The sequence below is a fragment of the Balearica regulorum genome, chromosome 2 (genome assembly GCF_011004875.1).
Source record: "Balearica regulorum gibbericeps isolate bBalReg1 chromosome 2, bBalReg1.pri, whole genome shotgun sequence".
Lineage (NCBI taxonomy): Eukaryota > Metazoa > Chordata > Aves > Gruiformes > Gruidae > Balearica > Balearica regulorum.
The window spans coordinates 104224675-104243304 of NC_046185.1; the positions used below are offsets into that span (position 1 = coordinate 104224675).

The following is an 18630-nucleotide window of genomic DNA, read 5'->3' on the forward strand; positions in this document are numbered from 1 at the left end:
GTGGTCACCAACTCTAGCCAGCCATGAACTCCAAATGGAAGAGATGATAGCGCTGTGTGTGTGTATGTGCCTGTGCGTGCAGAATTTCTGGGGCCTCTTTCTGTCTGATTCCTTGGGTCACTCTATTGATTGGCATTCAGAGAACAGTGACCGGAGACAGGAGCTTCCAGATGAGGTACTCCAGAGCTCCATGCAGCGCTGGACCTCTGCAGCCCAGTGAAGGTCCTCAACGAGTGGAGGAGCTTTCCAGGGGCAGGAGCAGAGGCTACGTTTTGGTCCTGCTAGAGGTTGCTGGCCACTTCTGTAAAATCGGTCTGCATCCACTGATTGGAGTGCAGCCAGCAAAACTTGGTGTCAAATCCTAGACTTCCAGACTTGACAGCTTTGACTCATGTAACTTGAGAAACACCAAGAAAAGTATTTCATTGTGGCACAGCTCTTACGGACTGCTCAATGCATCGGTGCTGGGCAGCAAGCAGACAGCAGCCCTTCAGCAGTAAATGCAAGTGGCTTTAATCTCAAAGACTCACCTCTAGCCACGGATTCTTCAGCAGAAGTCCCAAAGTGTCCCATGAACCAACTTTCAGCCCTAGTCTTTGATCTGACTTTTCACACCTGCCTTCCCCAGAGTAAGGTTGGTGGATAGATCCAGCCTGCATCGGCAGGTCAGGGAGGTTGTTCTGCTGTTGCTCTACCTCTTAGCTGAACTGTCTGCGCGTATCTGCCTATGCAGTTTGTTGTCCCTTGCACCACACACATGTCTGTGGGGAGCCTCCTTCTCACACACCACAGCTGAGAGGCTGCTTTAATTTTGTAATTCACTTAGTGTGTTTAAAAAGCAACCTGAAAATAAATTTAATTGGGACTCTTGGGAGGAAGGGAGTAGGGAGAGGAAAGTCCTAGAAGCAAAGAAGAGGAAGAGATTAATTTGTATCATCTTCATGTTTTTCTTTAACTGTTCCAGGCTCGCATTTGATATATCTGCATTAACTTGAGGTGGGACAGTCTGTCAGTGAGACCTGAGCCACAGAGCAGACCCAGTGCCTGGTGTCAGCAGGTCGTGTGCTTTCGTAATGCTTGTGGTTTCACTATTTTGCTAGAACACAGTTTAGAGCAGAGGAATCGTGAGGTGCCTTCTGGCATTTTTTCTTAACAATGAGGAAAATGATTCTCTGGCTTTGCAGAGCTGAGAGTCTCATGTTTGAACTGCTGGGTCTGAGGAGTTCATCCTGAAAAACTTTTGCATGGCCTTTGAAAAGTCCAGCTCTGCAATGTGTGCCAAGCAACTGCAATGACTTAACACATTTGGTTTTCAGAGACTTGACTGAGGGATCCTAGATAGAAGGTTGACCCTACTAATGTTTGCAAATGTGTCTTGTTGTAGTTGCTAGTGAATTTGCACTCTCACATACAGCTGCAGATGCAAGAGGAGAGATGGAGTTCTTCCTGAGTCTTTCTAGTTCTACATACTCATTTGGAAATCAATTTAATGCATTTTAATTGCCTATTTTTCTCCTTGGTTTTCTCTTTATGGCTACACACCAGCAAAAAATAATAATAAGGTAGAGTCTAGCCAGGCAGCCTGCTTGACTCAAGAAGATTTTAATTTTCAGGATTTGTTCTTCAAGATAGCTATTTCAGCATGCAGGGATGTCACAAAACAAGAATGCTGCCATTAGCTAATGGAACAAGTAAGTCATTGGGCTCGTAAGTCATTTTGTTACATGAAGAACCAAACACTTATATCCTTGACCAAACTACAGGTGTCTGGGAATCCATTTCAGGATTCAGGATTTCATCCCCTCGGTCAAATCATCACTATAAAGAAAACACCTATTGTGCCTGAAATATGGTGTGAAAAGAATGAGGGAGATGATAGAATTCAAGCTGTGAGGAAGGAAAGGTGTGCATTAAAAGCCCAATCTCTTGCCAGCCTTTTGTGATCCCCCTGGTAAAGACAAGCTTCTTGCTCTGCGAAGCTGATCAAAGGGCTTCTCGGAAACCCCTCATCCATGGAGCATTTCTGCGAGAAACAGGATTTAGCTGAGGTCTGTGGCATCCCTGGACAGCCAGAGCAGGCAGGGTTGCACAAAGTTGGACTGGGAGTTAGGATCAAAGCCAGCCCACCACTGAGGTGTCACCGACTCTGCAGCTGGTACAGTTCAGCTGTGACCTGGGCACCGCTGAATACAGTATCTGAAACTTGCCATCGCTATTGAAGTAGTACACTTCAGGCAGCTGGAGACATCTGCGTTCAGCATCTGCATCGTAGCCCTTCATTTCCAATAGGGCGCAGTTTCCTATAATTTCATCTTTTAGGCTGAAAAGCTCCAAGTTTCATCCCTGTCCAAGGCTTCTGTCTTTGGAAAGACTGAGAAGCTCAATGTTTGGTGAAAATAAGAGAAGAGGAGAGTATATTGCTTTACACCATCGGGCTGCAGTTCATCATTACCTACTTTACATGAAATGTAAAGGATGCTCCTCAACGGTGCATAGCCACAAGTGAGTGAATAAAACCTTGCCACCTCATTTCATTACCTGGAAAACATTTCCTTTCTCCCTCGATACCTCTCATCCCCTGGGTTGATCTATCATGTTGAAAGTACTCGGGAAAGGGGGAGCAGAGACTGGTGTTTGCAAGTGTCTGGCACAAGGGGCCATCATCAAAACTGCTGCTAGAGTAATCCAAATCCTATTCATAAAGTTTGTGAAGGTGAGCCCAGAAAAGTTTAAAGCAATGATTTTCTGTTTGCTGGAGTTTAACAAGGTTACTGACTCTGCATCAGAAAATAAGGTCAGTAAAAAATATGCAAGTATTGGAGTATCAATATTAGAAGGATAAACTTGGGTTAGAGAAAAGTGCAATAAATAGGACTGTGCACATGAAGAGAGCTAACAGGCCAGAGCTCCTGGGGCTCAGTGCTGGGACTTGTTCTGTTCAAGAGTTTTGTACAAATGAGCCCGAGGCTGGCACGATATGCTGGGTGTCCAGATGTGGATGACATCATGATAGGAGGGGAGGATGCTGATAAATTTCAGGAATGCACCAGACTACAGGAGGATTTGGAGACACTGGGGGAACAGGCTAATACAAAGGAATTCAGTATTACACAATGGAAGTTTATTCGTTTAGGGAGAACCAATAGCACATTTAAATGCAAGTTTAATGAACTAGAGCAGGAGAAAACTAATGAAGGAAAAGACTTGGGCTGGTGCTGAGGAGCAGTAGGGATAGTAGGAGCCCATCAAGTAAATAATAGCACAGCTGAGATTTTGGAAAAGGGAACCCATGCCGCAGCTGGGGAGTCCAGGACTTCACATTGGGTCACCGATTTCATGTGGCAACCAGGGTGCTCTCGGCATTGAACTCAGAGTCTGAAACAGGCCAGTCCCTGTTCTGTGCGCCAGAACACGGAGGCAAGAGGAGATGCTACCACAGCACGTGTCTTTGCGGAGACAGCTAAGGACATGTTTGGGCCTCAGGGCACTTGGTTGAGACCACAGCTCAACAACGTGCGCTGCCTTTGGTGTAAATCAGATCAGTCTGGGTCTCCTCTGGCTGCAGGGGCAGATGCACTTGGGGAGGGGAGAGGACAAGAAGGACTTACAGGGACCTGGTGCTAAAAGCAGACTTTCCACAGCACATAGAACTTACAGGCTTATCGAGAGGGAAATGAGCCCCTTTTGCAGTGGAAGAGCCATGTGCAGCACTTCCTAACTCCTGCCCATCACAGGCTCAGCCACTGGCCCCTGGGCTGCCGGGTGAAGCAGCACCGCTGCACAAGCAGCCAGCCCGGGCCTCGCGTCCATCCTCCTGAGTCACCGCTTCCACAAAGCCTCCTGCAGCAACCCCGCTCCCGCAGCTGAAACGTAGACATCTGGAAAAAACTGCTTTGCACTGCCTGAAAACGAAGGTGTGAACCCGTGCCTCGGAGGATGAATGAGGTGAAAGCTGCCATCCCTACAGCGTGTAGGAACCGATACCTGCCATGGGTCCCAGTCTCCTGCAGACATCATGAATCTGATGTTTCCCTTCCTCCAGAGAAGACTCTGCTCTGCAGCCAGCTTGAGTCCCTGTGTACCCAACCAGCCTTTCTTTCACTAGGTACCTTTGAGCGAGGCAAAAAACTTGTTACCAGCCTCTGTACCAGCAACTGGGGAAGTCTAAAACACATGAAATATTTCTGGAGCTAAAATATATTGTCTGGTAGAAAATTTTGCCACTGCTCCTTTGCAAGTCTGTCTACACTGCGTAAGTATAAAAATTTGTCAATTTTTTTAGTACTATTTTACAAACAGAGCGTTATACATGCTCTTAGTTTTTAACCACCCAGTGTACTGTAGACTTAATTGGTAGTGTCCAGGAAGAAATGCGGAGTATCAGTATTTTCACTTTTGATGGTTGTTTTGTCGAGGGGAGTACCTGGTGCGACCCCAGGGTAATGCAACAGAGCTGGGATTCAGCCCACTGCTGGTACCCACCATGATCCGGACCAGCCATGGAGGGGGGTTGCTGCACATTGACCCCAGCCAGCAGCGAGGGGTTCGCCCAGAGCAGAAGGGGCATACCTGCCCGCGATTCTGGTTTGTAGAAGGGGCAAACCCAAAAGGAAATAAAGTGGCACTGACGCAGCATGTATCATTATGAAATTATTTCTCTGAACTAATGTCTTGGTTTAATTCAGTCGCACCTTTCTGTATACGGGTCTGGTGTGGCTGTCTGATGCCTGTCTTGATTTTAAAAAGTCGGTGTCTGAACGAGTGACTGTAGCTCCAAAAAGGTTTAAGGTCCTTTGCCTGCAGTCCCTGGCTGCGTTCCTAAATAGTCGTTTAAAAAAGAGTCTACTAAATCAAAAGCCAGGTAAATCAACAGAGCACTCAACGTCGTAATGAGACCGGTTATAAGGTAAATTACAACATTATTCAAGCACACAGAATTCCTCCTCTGGCATTTCTCCTGCTAAGTGCAATGTGCCTTAAAAGCGGGGAAATGATTTCTGGCAGCATGTGAAAGAGGCTGTGTCTGGGGGATGGGAGGATGAGCCCAGCCCCTGCCTTTGCATCAACTTCTAACTTTGGGGGGGCTTCGGGCAGCAGCTGGCCACCGCTCAGCTGTGCTCCGTGCCTTCTTTGAAAGGTTCATGGATGGGTTTTCAAAATGGTGCAGTACCGGCCACAAACACTGGCCATGTGCTCTCTCAATTTCCAGCAAATCTTGTTACAATTTTCAAAGCAGGGGATTAGAAAGACTTTAATTAGGGACTTGGTTAGGGAGGCTTGAGACTTATAAATCTTTTGTTACAATGAATGAAATTCTGAACAGATGCTGATGCTTTTGAAGCTGCCAAGACCCAAAAGATGGGCGCACAGACCCTAAGGAGATGGCCATTATTATATACGTTAGATATAAAAGGCTATAAGGATATAAGGGCAAGAAGCCCAAAACAGAACAAAATTTCTGGGTAGCTTTTTCTGATCCATATGTTTGATTATGGGATTCTGTCCACTTATTGTAAGAAAATATTTGATATTGGTAAACATTGGAGAGAGAGGTTCCCCCCCGCCCTACTCTCAAAACACATTTATGCAGATGAAAGATTCGCATTTTATAGGAGACCACGCCAAGGAACAATTTGTCCCAAGTCTTGCAAGCAGGTCAGGGTACAAGTCAGGAACAGCAGCCCTACCTGTCTGTTGTGCTGTGCTACTAACGTGTATCCTCTGATGAGGCGATAACTAAGGCATTTTGGTTGAATTAGAGGTTCCCTGAGAAATACTGTAGCTACTGTGGTACAAAGCTCCATGCAAATCATCCCTCCCAGTCTGATGAGCCCCAAAGAAAAGGAGAGAAAAGCAAAATGCAGGAGGGAATACACACACTCCCACGACTTAATATAATGAGAAACTAATCTAGTAAGCATGAATCAGACTCTTCAGTGATTAAAACATCCTGTGTAAATACTCCACAGGTTTTGGGGTGGTTTTTTAAAGGACAGCAGTACATTTACATGCAAGAGCTGAGGACAGAGGGCAAATATATACCTTTGCTTGCAAAGAGGAACAGAAGGGGTAAAAAGTGATCAAAAAGTGCCCATTCAAGCCTGCGGTGCCTGCGGTTTGGAGGAAGCGCATGTTGGACAGCCAAGCTGCCACAGGCGGCTCCAGCGTTGGGCAGGTGCAGCCCAGTACAAACTGGTCACCCTCAGGGCAACGGAAAATCGATGGGAACCCAAAAAGGCTATGTTGTAAGACAGAGGCTCCATGGCCTGCTCTATTCCCCGCTGCGCTACATCCTCTTCAGCCCAAACTCTCGCCCCAGACAGCTGCTTCCCGCCAGGCAGAGCCGTGCCGCACTGCCTCCCACAAGCATTGCCTCGGCGTGCAGCCACACGGACAAGTTTCTCAGCCTGACCTGGGCCACGCAAGGCACCACGCGCTCAGTCTCAGCCAAGGCGGAAAGGTAGAGCAGGGTAGATGAACTGTCCCTGGCAATTAACCTAATTACTGGCTAAAAGCAGCAAGTGCTTTGTCTTCAAGCACAGCTGCCTCTGCCGCAGCGTGAGGGAAGGGGAGCACCAGCTCACCCCCTCCTCCTTGCTGTGGGATGCATGGATGGAGGGCCTGCCCAGGGAGCACGTACAACTCTCTGCAGTGGAGATGGACCATGATAAAAGAGGGATCAGCAGAAGCGTTTTGTGGAAAGCTGGAGAAGGCTGGCTGCATGGCGGTGAAGGGGGGTGAGACACAGCCTGGCACAGCACTGAGGACAAGGGAGGGTTTCTTGCTGGGGTACGCATCTGCCCAGCTCTGTGTATCCAGCGGAGCAGAGCCTGCTGAGGTTCCCCCTCCCCAGCTCTGCTGTGATGTACCCACAAGGGATTAGGGCTGGTCGGTGAGGGACCAGCCTTGGACACAGGGAGTCATGTCTGGTTTTAGTGCCTGATCTGCCATGCAGTGATTCCCACATGGGGAGAAGAGGGGTGATGGGGAGCGAGGCAGCAGGAGCAGCCTTATCTCCCTGTTGTGCACCGCCAACCTCTCCCTGCACACCAGCTGTGGTGGGCAGCACTGTCACCCTGTGGCCCAGGGGAACACTTGAGGTGAAGCTAAATGCAGAGACCTGCCTCTTCCATCTTGCACCTGGGAGGTGAAGAAGTGCTACGGAAGAGCTAGCCCTGCCTCAAAAGGGAAAGGGGATCCCATTTCAGGTCCCCGCTGACCTAGCACTGGAGGTCACCATAAATTGCTCCAAATACTCCAAAGACTTTGTAAAATGTTCTTCTTTTTTCTTCTGTGGAAAGAGTTGTAGGTTTGTGTGTCGGAAAGTCCAAATTAATTAAGGCCAACTGTAGCCATAGCAATTACAGGTAGGGTTTAGCCAGCAGATGTTGGAAAGCGAAGAAAACAATGCAGGGGCCGGCCAGGCGCACGCGCCTCGGCGGCAGCGCAGAAGAAAGGGCTTGGCATCTGGGCAGTGGCTTTTAAAAACGGCCAGGGCGCATTTGCTACAATAATCCACTGAAACAACAGCCGTCTAAAAATAAGGTTGTTTTCTGTACTAAGCTCCTTTTAACTTCATTAGTCATCACCAGCTCCCAAAATAAGCTCCGTGTAACAGTCTCTCCTAGTAGCGGCTGTAAACAAACTTGGGGAGGCGGGAGGGAGGCGCAGGGGAAAGGGAAGAGGAGCAGCGGGCGGAGGCGGGGCGGCGGCGGGCGGCCCGGGGGCGGCAGCGGGGGGCGGCGGGGGCGGCAGGGCCTGGGCCGGGACCGGGACCGGAGCGGCGGGGTCGGGGCGGGGGGCGGCCGCGGGCCCCGCGCTGCGCCGCCACCGCCGGCTGCCTGCGCCGGCTGGCGGGGCCTTGGAGCGGAGCCACCGTGGTCCGGGCAACGGCATTAAACAGGAGGAAACAGACGGGGGATTCCGTCATTTCAGCGGGGAGCGGGGGGGGGACGGGCAGGAAAGGAGAGTCCCGCCGAGGGGAGCGCGGCTCCCGGCCGCCCGCCCCGCGCCTCACCCCCGCTCTGGCCTCCCGGGAAGGCGTCGGGATCTCCCCCCCGCCCCCCACCGCCGTCGGGCAGCTCCGGGAGCCGCCCAGGCGCACGCGGGACCGGGGAGGAGCGGCCCCCGCCTCGCCTCCGCCCCGCCGGTAGCGCCGAGCGCCGCCGCGCCACACCGGGGCCGCGCCGTCGAGGGGAGGCGCTGCGGCACCGCCCCGCGCCCTCCCGCAGCGCCCCCTGGCGGCGCCCCGGCGCGGCGGGGGCCCGGCCCATCCCGCTCCGCGGCCGCTCCGCACCTCTGCGCGGGGGGCCAGCTCTGCGCTCGCCTCGTCCAGGCGACCCACCCCGGCTCCCTGAGGGGAGGCCTCGAGGTTGGGGACCATGCCGCTGGGGGCTTGAGGGTTTTTTCCCTCTTTTTTTTCCCATTCAGTTTTCCTTGAAAGAAAAGCGTCGCCCTTTTTGTTTTGGTTTTTCCCCACCAGAGGGGACGGCTGGGTCCAGGGAGGGGTGTGGGGGGTGTGACTGTGCTCCTCGGCGGGCGCGCTCTTTGGTGGCGACCGTCTTCCACCGTGATTTAGTGGAGGTAGCTCGCCCCGAAGAATCAGCCGCGGCCTCCTGTTCCCCAGGAGCAGACAGGATTTCGTTTATATTGGGTTTATTTTCAACCACATATGGGTGTCAGGCACTAGATTTATGATTATTTTTTTTCTTCATACACCAGATATGCTCAAAACCACCCCAACTCTCCGCACGCTGCCGTCCAATTCCAACAGGAAAGTATGGTCCCCTCCTGCCAGCTCTGGGGGCAGAGGGAGGACGAAGGGGGAGCGCGGAGCGAGGGGAACGGGGCTCGAAGCGGCGGAGGCCGGGGCGGCGCGGCCCCTCTCGGCAGCCCCCGCCCGGGCGGCTCCTGCCTCTGACGGGGTGTCACGGCCCCGTCGGGGGCCGGGCCGGGGCATCCCGGAGGTGAGAGGTGGGAGGAGGAGTCGCTGCGGGTTGGAAACCTCTCTTTCCCCCCGCTACGAAGTGATGAGATACAACTGTGTTGCTGAGATATTTACAGAATAATAATAAATAAAATAATAATAATAAATCTGGAGCGACTGAAACCGAGTCCACCGGGTCTGTTAGTAATTTAGCAGAATGGGATTTTCCTTTCTCTCGCCTGCCAGTTGATGCTCTTTTCCAAATTTCCACAGCGGGGGAAGCCTGCGATTTTTTACATAATGATTTCAGCATGCGAGGCTGCCTCGCTTTTTTTTTTTTCCCCCTCCCTGCCTGCCTCCCTCTCTCCCCCGTCTGCCCTCCCTCCTCTCCTTCACTTCGCGACCCCGGCGCGCCGCCCGTTCCCTCGAAGAGGGTACTCGGCTCCCGCGGGCTGCGGAGACCCCGCAGGCGGTGGCTGGGCCCGGGGCTGGGCGGCCGTAGTGCCCCGCGGAGGGGCGGGCGGGCGGCGCGGCGGCCGGGGCCCGTCGGTGCCCGCCGGTGCCCGCCTCCCGCTGGCCGCCCGCCGGCGGCGGGGCCGGGGCCCGGCTGACATCACGGGGCCGGGGCGGGGAGAGGGGCCGGGAGGGGAAGGGAGGTGGGGGGGTGTTTTCCAGCTTTAAAAAGGCGGCGCCGGGCGCGCAGCCCTGCGTCAGAGCGAGACTTCCCCCGCTCCGCACACTCACTCGCCCCCGTCCCCCGCCTGCGGCACCCGGCGGGCGGGCAGCGCCCGCCGCCCCGTCCCGCCGCCGCGGCGCGGGCAGTGCCTCCGAAGTCCCCACGCACACCCGCCCTCCTCTCCATGCCCCGGCCCCGGGGGGGCGGCGGCGGCGAGCTCCTGTGCCTCCGCGGGCGCGGCTACCACGCCGGGGGCGGCGCGGCCCCGGCCCCCGGGGCGTGAAGGCGGGCGGGGGGTGCGGGCGCGGGGCAGGCGGCGAGGGGCCGGCAGCGGCCCGGGGCGCGGCGCCGGGGCTCCGCCGCCCCGCCGGGTGGATGCCAAGCGCTGCCCCGCCGGCCGCCGCCGCGCCGCCGTCGCGGGACCCAGCCAGCGGGAGAGAGAGGCCGGCGGCGGCCCCGCAGCGCGGTGCCCGCCCGCTCGGCAGCACCATGAAGGCGGCGGAGGAAGGTAACGGGCGGCGCTGCGGGCGGGCGGGCGGAGGGCGGCGGTGTCCCCCGGTGTTTCCCCGCGGCGGCCCGGCGGTTTGCCGGCGGCCGCTTGCCAATAGGTGTCTCCTTCGCCTCTCGCACGGCGCCGCCTCGGCCGCGCCGCCGCTCCCGGCCGCCTCCCGCCGGGCCCGGGCCCGCTCTCTGGCCCGCTCCCGGTGCCGGCTCGGCCCGGCGGGGCAGCGCGGCGGCGGCGCTGCATCGCCCTCGCCGCCAGCGCGGGGCTGCGAGAGCGCTTGGGGTCCGGTCGGGGGAAGGCGCTGCGAAGCGGCTCGGGGATTCCCTGCCCAGACCCGGGCTTGATTTTGGAGGAGGTCGGAACGCACGCTGTAATTGCAGCCATCCCTCGCTCTTGGGAAAATGAGGGAGCCTCCTAAAAACGCGGGTTCCGGTCAGCGCCAGCGACCAGCCCTCCCCGGCGCACCGAAACAGGAGGGCACGCTGCGGCTGGCTGCGGGGCTCCGCCGCCCCGGGTCCTCCGGGCCCCCGGGGGTGTGGGCTGCCCGCCGACGCCGGCCCGGAGCCGAGGGAGCGCTTGCCCCGCGACCCTGGCTCTCTGTCGCGACTTCTTTCGATGCCCCGTAGTAACCCTGCTGCGAAAAGTGCCCTGAAAACAGAGCGGCAAAGTTTCTAGAGGGAAGGATCGTGGGCGCGGGGCTTGGGAAGCGCTTTGCGGGGGGCTGCTCCTCCGGGCTGAACTTGGTCCTACCAGGGGCAGCGTTTGGCTGGAGTCGGGACCGGCTTCAGCCTCTCCTGTGCCAGTGGGACATTTTTCTCTCCCGGAGCATCGTTACCCAGCACTGCTCTGCCCACTGGCGAAACTTTCGCACCTCGTTTTTCTCTGCCAGCGCCATTGGGCACCACCGCGCCGCCTCGCCCCGGGAGCGGGACCCCGCAGACGGTAGCCGGGCATCACCTCCGCGCCGCAGCAGGTGCGGGGCAGCTGCCGGCTCCCCGCCGCGGGCCCGGGAGCAGCCTTCTGCCACCCCCCATCCCTCCCCCTGGCTCCCAAGTTTCCTTCCGATCTGGTGGTGCTGTCGCTTTGCTGCTGGGGCTAAAACGGCCTGCCGGGCTCGGGCTGGGCACAGCGAGCCCGCACATCGCGGAAAGAGAAAGTTGTGAAGAAGTGGGGGGGGGGGGGTCGCGTCCATGTCCGCGGTGTTTATTTCGCAGCGTGGGACAACGGGGCTCCCTTCCCCGGGTTTGTTCCAGAAAAGCCGGACGGGCGCTCAGGACCCATCTTTTCTTTCTTTTTTAACACAGATGTTTTCACTCCAGGGGTTCATTTCAGTTGACAGGACTCGGCCAATGCAAAAGCTACAAACGCGGCTGTGACTGCGGCTCCGCTTTTGAAGTATGCGAGCGCCTTTTTGGATGAAAGCTAATTACGTTTTATTTAATAGCATTGGCTTGCGTGCCTTTCGCACGCTCCGACCTCCGAGAGCTGCGTGCACAGCGTTTCCAGCGCTCTGGGCTTCAAGGGCACCGAATGCACTAACTTGTAAAAATTACACCCAGAGGCAGCTGACACAAAAAGCATACGGCCTCTTGTCAAAAAAAGATATAATCCCCCCCCCCCCCCTTTATTTCTGTGGAATTTCTGATGCCTGTGTTAAAATGTCGCCAGCTCTCGTCGATAGTTCTCTTCCCTGTTGATTTATTTTGTAAGGGACTAAGAAAATGAGGCCAGCCAGAAAGTGTGACCCAATCCAGGAAACACGTAGGGGAGCCCTGCAAGTCAGGATCGCTGCCTGCAATTTAAGGTGCCCCTTGATTGCCAAACTGCAACAATCAAAGAAAATAGTCTATTTCTTGCTTAGCCTGGCAAGAAACTCTCGCAAAGTGTCCCGGTGGACCCCGCTTTTTTCTTTGGGTCGTAGCTAGGTGCAGAGTCCTTTGCGTTAGAGAGTACCAGCAGGTTAACGCCATATGCAAGTTAAATTCTCCTTCGGGGCTGGAGCTAGAGCAGCCCGCCTGCTGGGTCCCTTGTCGGCCCCGCGTTGTGACCAGGGGAGTGGGGACAACTCAGGTTAACTACAGGGAGAGGCTGGTCGGCAGCGGCTGGGCTGGTGGGTCGGGTCGGTGGGTCGCGCAAAGGCGCCTGGCGGCACGGGGATGGCCTTGGCGGGGCACATCGACCCCCCTGGCTTGTTTCGCTCTCCCCAGTTTAATGGCACTGTTTTAAACTGGATTATGAACTGGCGCGACGCTGTTATTCCGTCCTTACGTGTGGCATCGCTTCGGTTTTACCTTTCCGTAGTACATCTTTCCTCTTTCTCCAAGGGAAGTGTGCCAATCGAAATATTTCATCGACAGCACTAATATTTATGGCACTGGCAAATCAGGCCGTCTGTAAATAGTTTTGGGACACTTCACCCATCTCGCAGGTACCAGATGTGGGAGAGGCAAAGGAGCGAGCGCTGCGGGTACTTGAGAGCTTCTTCTCGGTACCCCCCCGGGGTGCGCCGGCAAGAGGTGGGGAGCAGACAACAGCCCGGCGCGGAGGGGCGGCAGGGGGGTGAGCCCGGTGAAACAGGGGGGCTGCGCCGCGGGGGCTGGGGGCCGGGTCGAGGCGGCTGTGCCGCCCGTAGGCCCTGGGCAGGGAGCGGGAGGCGCGGCAGTCCCCGCCGTCGGGGCAGAGGCTGCGGGCCGTGCGCGGGTCAAGCGGGACGCTCTTCCCTGCGGCGCGGTCCCTCTCCCAAGCTGAGGCGGGCCGCCCCTGGCCTGCTCCGGCATCCCGGTGTGAGCGCGGCCCCGGCAGCCTCAGGCAGAGGGGTTCCGCTGCTGCCAAGGCCTTTTGCACACTCGGGTGACAGCCCCGGCAAGTCGGGGAAGCGGCTGCGAGCAGGGGACCGAGGGCAAGCTCCACGGCGGCGCCCCGGCGGCTGCCTCACCTCCGCCCCAAAGCAGACCCCGTCCCCTCCGGGACAAAGCCCAGCCCCACGGCGGGACCGCCCGCTGGCAGCACCCTGGGGCCGGAGGGCCCTGCGTGCCCTGGGGCTGCCCCGTCGGTCTCGGGGGCTGCCGATGCCCACCGGCTCCTGCGAGAGACGAGACTGCAGCGCGGCTGGTCCCAGTGAGGAGGGGAAAAAGCATAACGGGCTCGGATGTAAAAAAAAAAAAAAAAAAATGTTTTCCTGGCACTTTATAACGGAGATTTCAGCCATAAACCTGGAAAATGGTATTCCCTGAGTTTAGAAGGGAATACCATTTCCATAACCGCTTTAAAAAAATATTCCTTTTGAAATCCGGCCTGAAGCTCAGGGAGCTCAAGAGTCGAGGCGAGCCAAGCTGCCGGGGCGGGGGAGCTCCTTTGCCTGGCGGAGACTTTCAAACGGGACGGTATAATCCGACAGAAGTGCATTTCTAAACAGAAATTTCCCCAATTGATTTTTTAACCCGTGCAAGCGGGAAAAGGCAGGCCGGGGGAGCGCCGTGACTGCCGTGCCGCCCCGTCTCGCACCGTCACCGGGCCCTTTGTAAGCGGCCCCCAGAGAGCGGCCTCGGGCCGGGGACCTTTCCCTCCTCGGCGCACGGAGGCAGCCGGTAACGATACGAGTCCCGCTTTAATGCGCTTTTTATAGCAGTTGGCACTAGTGGGTGCTGCAACTAAGTAAAATAAATAATAAATAAATGAAAGCGAAGCCTCCTGGCTCGCAGACACGGCGTGGTGGGGACCCTCGGAGGAAGCCATAGCAGCACTCAGCAAAAGCCGGTGTCCCGGCCAGGCACACAGAGCCGCCCCCCCCCCCCCCCCCCCCCCCCCCCGGGCCGATGGCGGAGAGCGCCGCTCCTGTCCCGCTCCGTTTAGCGGGAGCCCGGCATCTGCGGCAGTTTGTCACCGCCGGGCGGGAGCAGGTGAAGTCCCGCTGCCCTCATCTCGGCCCCGGGGAGCCGGCGAACCGGGGGTCTGTGGTCCCCTCCGGTGCCGGAACCCCGCACGGGGGACGCAGCCGCGGCCTCGGAGGGGCTCCCCGCGGCGCACAGGCTGCGCTGCAGGGGCAGAGCCCCGGCGAGGGGGTCCGGGGCGGGGAGGGCGGGGGGGGCCGGGCACTGCAGTTGTTTGCATCGACCCGGAAACATCAACAGCGGGAGGGAGGGCGGATCAGAGGCGGCGGCAGCGAGATAGGCCGCCCGTCGGGGCCCGGGGTCACGTTACCGCCCGCAGCGGCCGCCGTCCTGCGCCTTGCCGGGGCTCGCGCGCAGCCCGCCGCCGAGGGGGAGCTGGGCCCGGCCCGCCGGCAGCAGGTGTCCGGGAGCGACGGGGCGGGCCCGACGGGGCGGACCGGGGGCTGCGCCGCCGCCGCCTGGGTGCCGGAGAGTGGCGGGGGTCGCGGCGGGAGCCATGACGGGCGTGGAGGCCGAGCAGGAGTTTGACTTCGATTTTCTCTTCGAGTTCAAGCACAGCGATGAGGGCGGCGGCGGAGGTGGGTCGCGGCGGGGCGGCCGGGGCACCTCCGGGGGTGCTGGCGGAGGGATGCTGCGGGGAGCTCTCCCCTGCGCAGCCCGATTCGGGAGGGGGAAAGGTTATTCCCCCCACCCACCCGATGGGAGCGCGGCCGGGGGCGGCGGGGCGGAGGAGCCGGCAGTCCCGCCCGGCGGGGTCGGCCCGGTCCCGGGCGGTGCTTGTCGCCTCCGCCGCGCCGGCGAGCGGGGCCGCGGCGGCCGGGAGTGAAATCCTGCCCCGGCACCTGGAGCCCTTCCTTGCGGTGCCCTTGTAGCACCCGGACCAGCCTGCAAGGGGAAACGACTCGGGAAGCGGCCGGTGCCTAATCTTTGAAACTTCGGGATTGTTTGAGCTCTTCAGAGCCCCGCGTTGCCTGCTCGCACGGCTGCCCCCGTCTGCCTGCAGCCTGTGACCGACCGGGCTGTCCTCGCAGGCTGCCCGGCGCTGGCGGGGGGCGATCCCCTCGCACAGCCCTCACTGCCCCCAAATTCCTCGGGGGGGGTAGAAGTGGGGATCTGGATCTTGCCCATTGCCAACCCACTTCTGCCCCCCTCCCCTTCCCCCCATGAGCTGGAGCTAGTTAGGCTCAGGGTTTAGCTTGAAGGTCATCTGTAAATAAAAATAACGGGCCTGAATTTATCACGGGTCACACCATTCCCAACTCTGGTCTCTCAGTCCGTCTGTCTTTTATTATGACTTCTATCAATACTTGAGGTGGAAATGAGGCGAACAAGTCTGGAACTGACACACAGAGAAAGTTGTCGTTTCCTGGTATGAGGTTGACTGCTACAGCGTCGGTGATAGCTGGTCACCATAAAAAGCACTCATACAAATAGATGATTTAATGCAGCTTCGGAGTAAGGCTGTCTCTGTGTCTGTGCTTCATCTTTTGCCTTGGAATTGGAGCAGGTCCCCAAATCCTTGCCTGCGTATTGCAGCCTGCCAGGATGCAGGTGAAGGCATAGTGCTCCCCCTCGTGATGCTGCCCAATTGCCCAGCTCTCTGGCACATCGTCAGTGTCCAAATAGTTGTTAGGAGCTTCTCAGTTTTTAGAAAAATGCTGGTTTAAGAGTTTCACACAAAGCTTTTCAGATGAGTGTCCTAGTAATTAGACACCTGGAAAGTGGAGGGGCCTAAGCAAATTAAGTGTCAAAGTACTAGTGAGAAAAGTACCTAACTCCATTAGGCAATTTTGAAAGTATGAATTTAAACACAGACCTAGACGTGGCTTCGTCTTTAGAAATGTAAAATAGCCTTCACTTTCTCTGAAGCCCCTCTGAGCTGCAGGTGTTCAGCATTCCTAATTAAAGAATGTAAATAAAACCTGATGGTGCCCAGTGCCTTGCAGGATTGGCCCATTAATGGTATAAAGGAATAAAACCTTTGTGAAATTAACTAGAGAAAAAAAAAATCTGATTTTTTTTTTAATGTTGTCACAAAGTGAAGTGTAATATGTGAGAATGTGCTTACAAGTCAAGGGGTCCAATTCCTTGTCCTAGTTATACTTAATGTAAGTGTGGATTTGTTGGAACAGAACTGTTGTAGACCTGCACTGGTCTATCTGATACCGGGATTTGGCTCAAGATATTAAAAGACACTATTGAAAGTGTCTTGGTAGTAAGTGCTGGGGGCCTCTATGGATCACAGTTGTGACAGTGATTCCATGTTAAAACGTTACCTTCCTTTTGCCGCTACGCAGCTGCATTATGTGATGCAGTTTCATGCCTTTGTAGCCACCTCCGTCTCCCTTCCCTCAAGACTGGCATTTTATTTCTACGTGTCTAATTCATCCTGGTGAGGAAGACGTCAGCATGTTATGAATGCTGACTATGTATGCGCATTTGAAGAATTTTGTAAATACGGAAGTTGTGGAGAAGAATGTGCTTTTTCAGAAATTGTAGCTGGTGGTTTTTAGCTCACAAACCAAAGACTCTGTCTTGTTTCTAGTTCTGGCTTTGGGGCTTTTATATTTGGTGGGCATACTTTCTACATGCTGCCTGAAAATTTAAGATACCTAAATATATTTGGAAGGCTTTGGATCTTGCTTCTTTCAATTTTGAGTACTATTGTGTGAGAAGTTGTATGACGTGTTATTTTTCTTGGCCCTTTAAAAATTGACTCTTTTAAAATATGCATAATAGTTCTAAAAGAGGCTATTCCTTGCCATGTGCATTAGGGGAACTTTTTGCTTGGTGTACTTGAGGCTGTCTTTTAATTTTTTTTTTAAACTGGATTCCAAAGGCTGGTCTGAGCCTTTATATTGCCTATTTGGCCTGGGCCGCAGATCCCCAGCAGACTTCAGTGTTTAAATTTCACCCTAGTCATGCATTAGATTTTAAGAGGCCTGCTGGTTTCACAGGTCTTTCCATGCAAGTAATAGTTATACCTGCTATTTTGTTTGCTTACCTATTGTTTTTCAATAAAAGCTCTAAAGGCACTGATCCTGCAGTCAGCAGATGCTGCTGTTGCACCCCGTCTGCAAAGTGCACCTGGTGGGCGCAGAGCTGGGGCAGCCTGTGGTCCCCTGCCTGGGGCGTCCAGCTGCGTGGTGGAGCCTGGCTGGAGGCGGTGCCTGGCTGTGCCATGTCACCAGCGCCATCCACCTACACAGCAGGCCAGGAGGCTGTGGAAGGGCCCATGGGGTGTACGTGGAAGAAGAGCCAAGCCAGTGTCCTGGCAGCAGTGCAGTGCCAGAAGCATCGCCTTCCTTCAGAGCTGGAGGAAGAAGTGAAGGGGTTGAAGCTGCCTTGAAGGCGCTGCTTAGACCCTTTCTCTGAGATAATTTCTGAAATGGAGAAGGTCTTAGCACTGATCTACCACTTTGGTTTTTTTTTCCATGAAGAGTGAGAGGGGAGTGGTGGTTGTGGTGACACTGAGTGGCACGGCCATGTGGCTGGGTAGCAACAAAAGGGGTCTAATTTTGAAAGGAGGGCGCTCTGATCCCCCAGGCAGATCTGTGTCTTGCCGTGACCACTGCAGTCAGATTATCCTTGTTGAAGGAGCAACTCTTTCCTCACAGTTCCTGCCTGCATTGTTTGAATAGAGTGTGAAGCTGCAGCATGTTTTGAATAATCCAGTTTTATTTGTGGCATGCTCCGGTGTAATTTAATGACCCTTCTTCAGTAAATGGCTGGTCTCTGAAGGCAAACTAGAGAGTGAGTTCAAAAGGTGTCATTGCTCATCGCTCCTGACTGTTACTTGACATGACATACATCAGCTGGAACATCGAAGAGTTGCTGTGAAACTGTGACAGCACATTAATTTTTCCTAAGTACCATTTGCCTTGGAGTCATTGCCAGCAAGAAAGGCGAGCGCGGGATCACCGGAGGATGACACCAGAGAGGGCTGAGCTGATAAACAAAAGAAAGAGAATAGCCCGCTGTGCTGGTGTTATCAGCTCGGAGGCTCGTTTGCATCTGCAGCCAAAGCACTCCCCGGGAGCGGGTCATGTTGGGAATAACAGCTGCAGTAATTAACACAGCTTTTTCCCTATCTCCCTAGGGAAGGTGGGCAAGGGTGACCGCCAGGGAAGCTTGCCTCCTGGGGTGGAAGGGGACGAGCTCCCCGTGTGGACCAGCGGTGGCCAAGGGGGGTGCAGAGTTTCCCTCTATCCTGCAGGAAAGTGCCGCTGCCATAATAAACCTCAGGGAAGGCTGATGCGGTGCAAGCGCAGCTTGGGGCTGGGGCTGGAGCTGGGTGCATTTCCAGCCTGCTGAGAGGAACCTGCAGAATAGCATTACCCAGACTCAAAGTTCAGCGGCTGTTGTCCTGAATAGAAAGGTTTTGCAGTCTTTCCCCAGTCAGGCAAAAGGTACTGGCATTAGGGCCTCTGGCCCGTGTGTGCTGGTGACGCAGAGCTTCCCTGTATCAGAAGGCACGTGGTGGATGACTCCTGATCCCACCGCTGCTCAGAGCACCAGGGCCACGTTGCCCGTGGCTGAGGGCTGCCCGTCTCCCCGCACACAGCCCACCAGTGTCTCTGGGTGGCAAACAGAAACATACGCAGCTCCAGGATGGGGGAGCAGAGCTGAAGGA

At 55.9% G+C, this 18630-nt stretch overlaps 1 protein-coding gene across 8 annotated transcripts in view; it reads left to right on the forward strand.

The window, feature by feature from the left end:
- Positions 1-9623: 9623 nt before the first annotated feature.
- The window catches only part of NFATC1 (nuclear factor of activated T cells 1), a 116295-nt gene continuing 107288 nt past the window's right edge, over positions 9624-18630 (forward strand). For 6 of the 8 annotated variants that reach the window (XM_075745190.1, XM_075745192.1, XM_075745194.1 and 3 more), the window contains exon 1: positions 9624-10110. In XM_075745190.1, coding sequence (XP_075601305.1) covers positions 9978-10110 — 133 coding nt within the window. In that variant the 5' untranslated portion in view covers positions 9624-9977. Of the gene's footprint in view, positions 10111-14368; positions 14576-18630 lie in introns of those variants that run through there. The other 2 variants (XM_075745191.1, XM_075745196.1) reach the window with 2 other exon arrangements.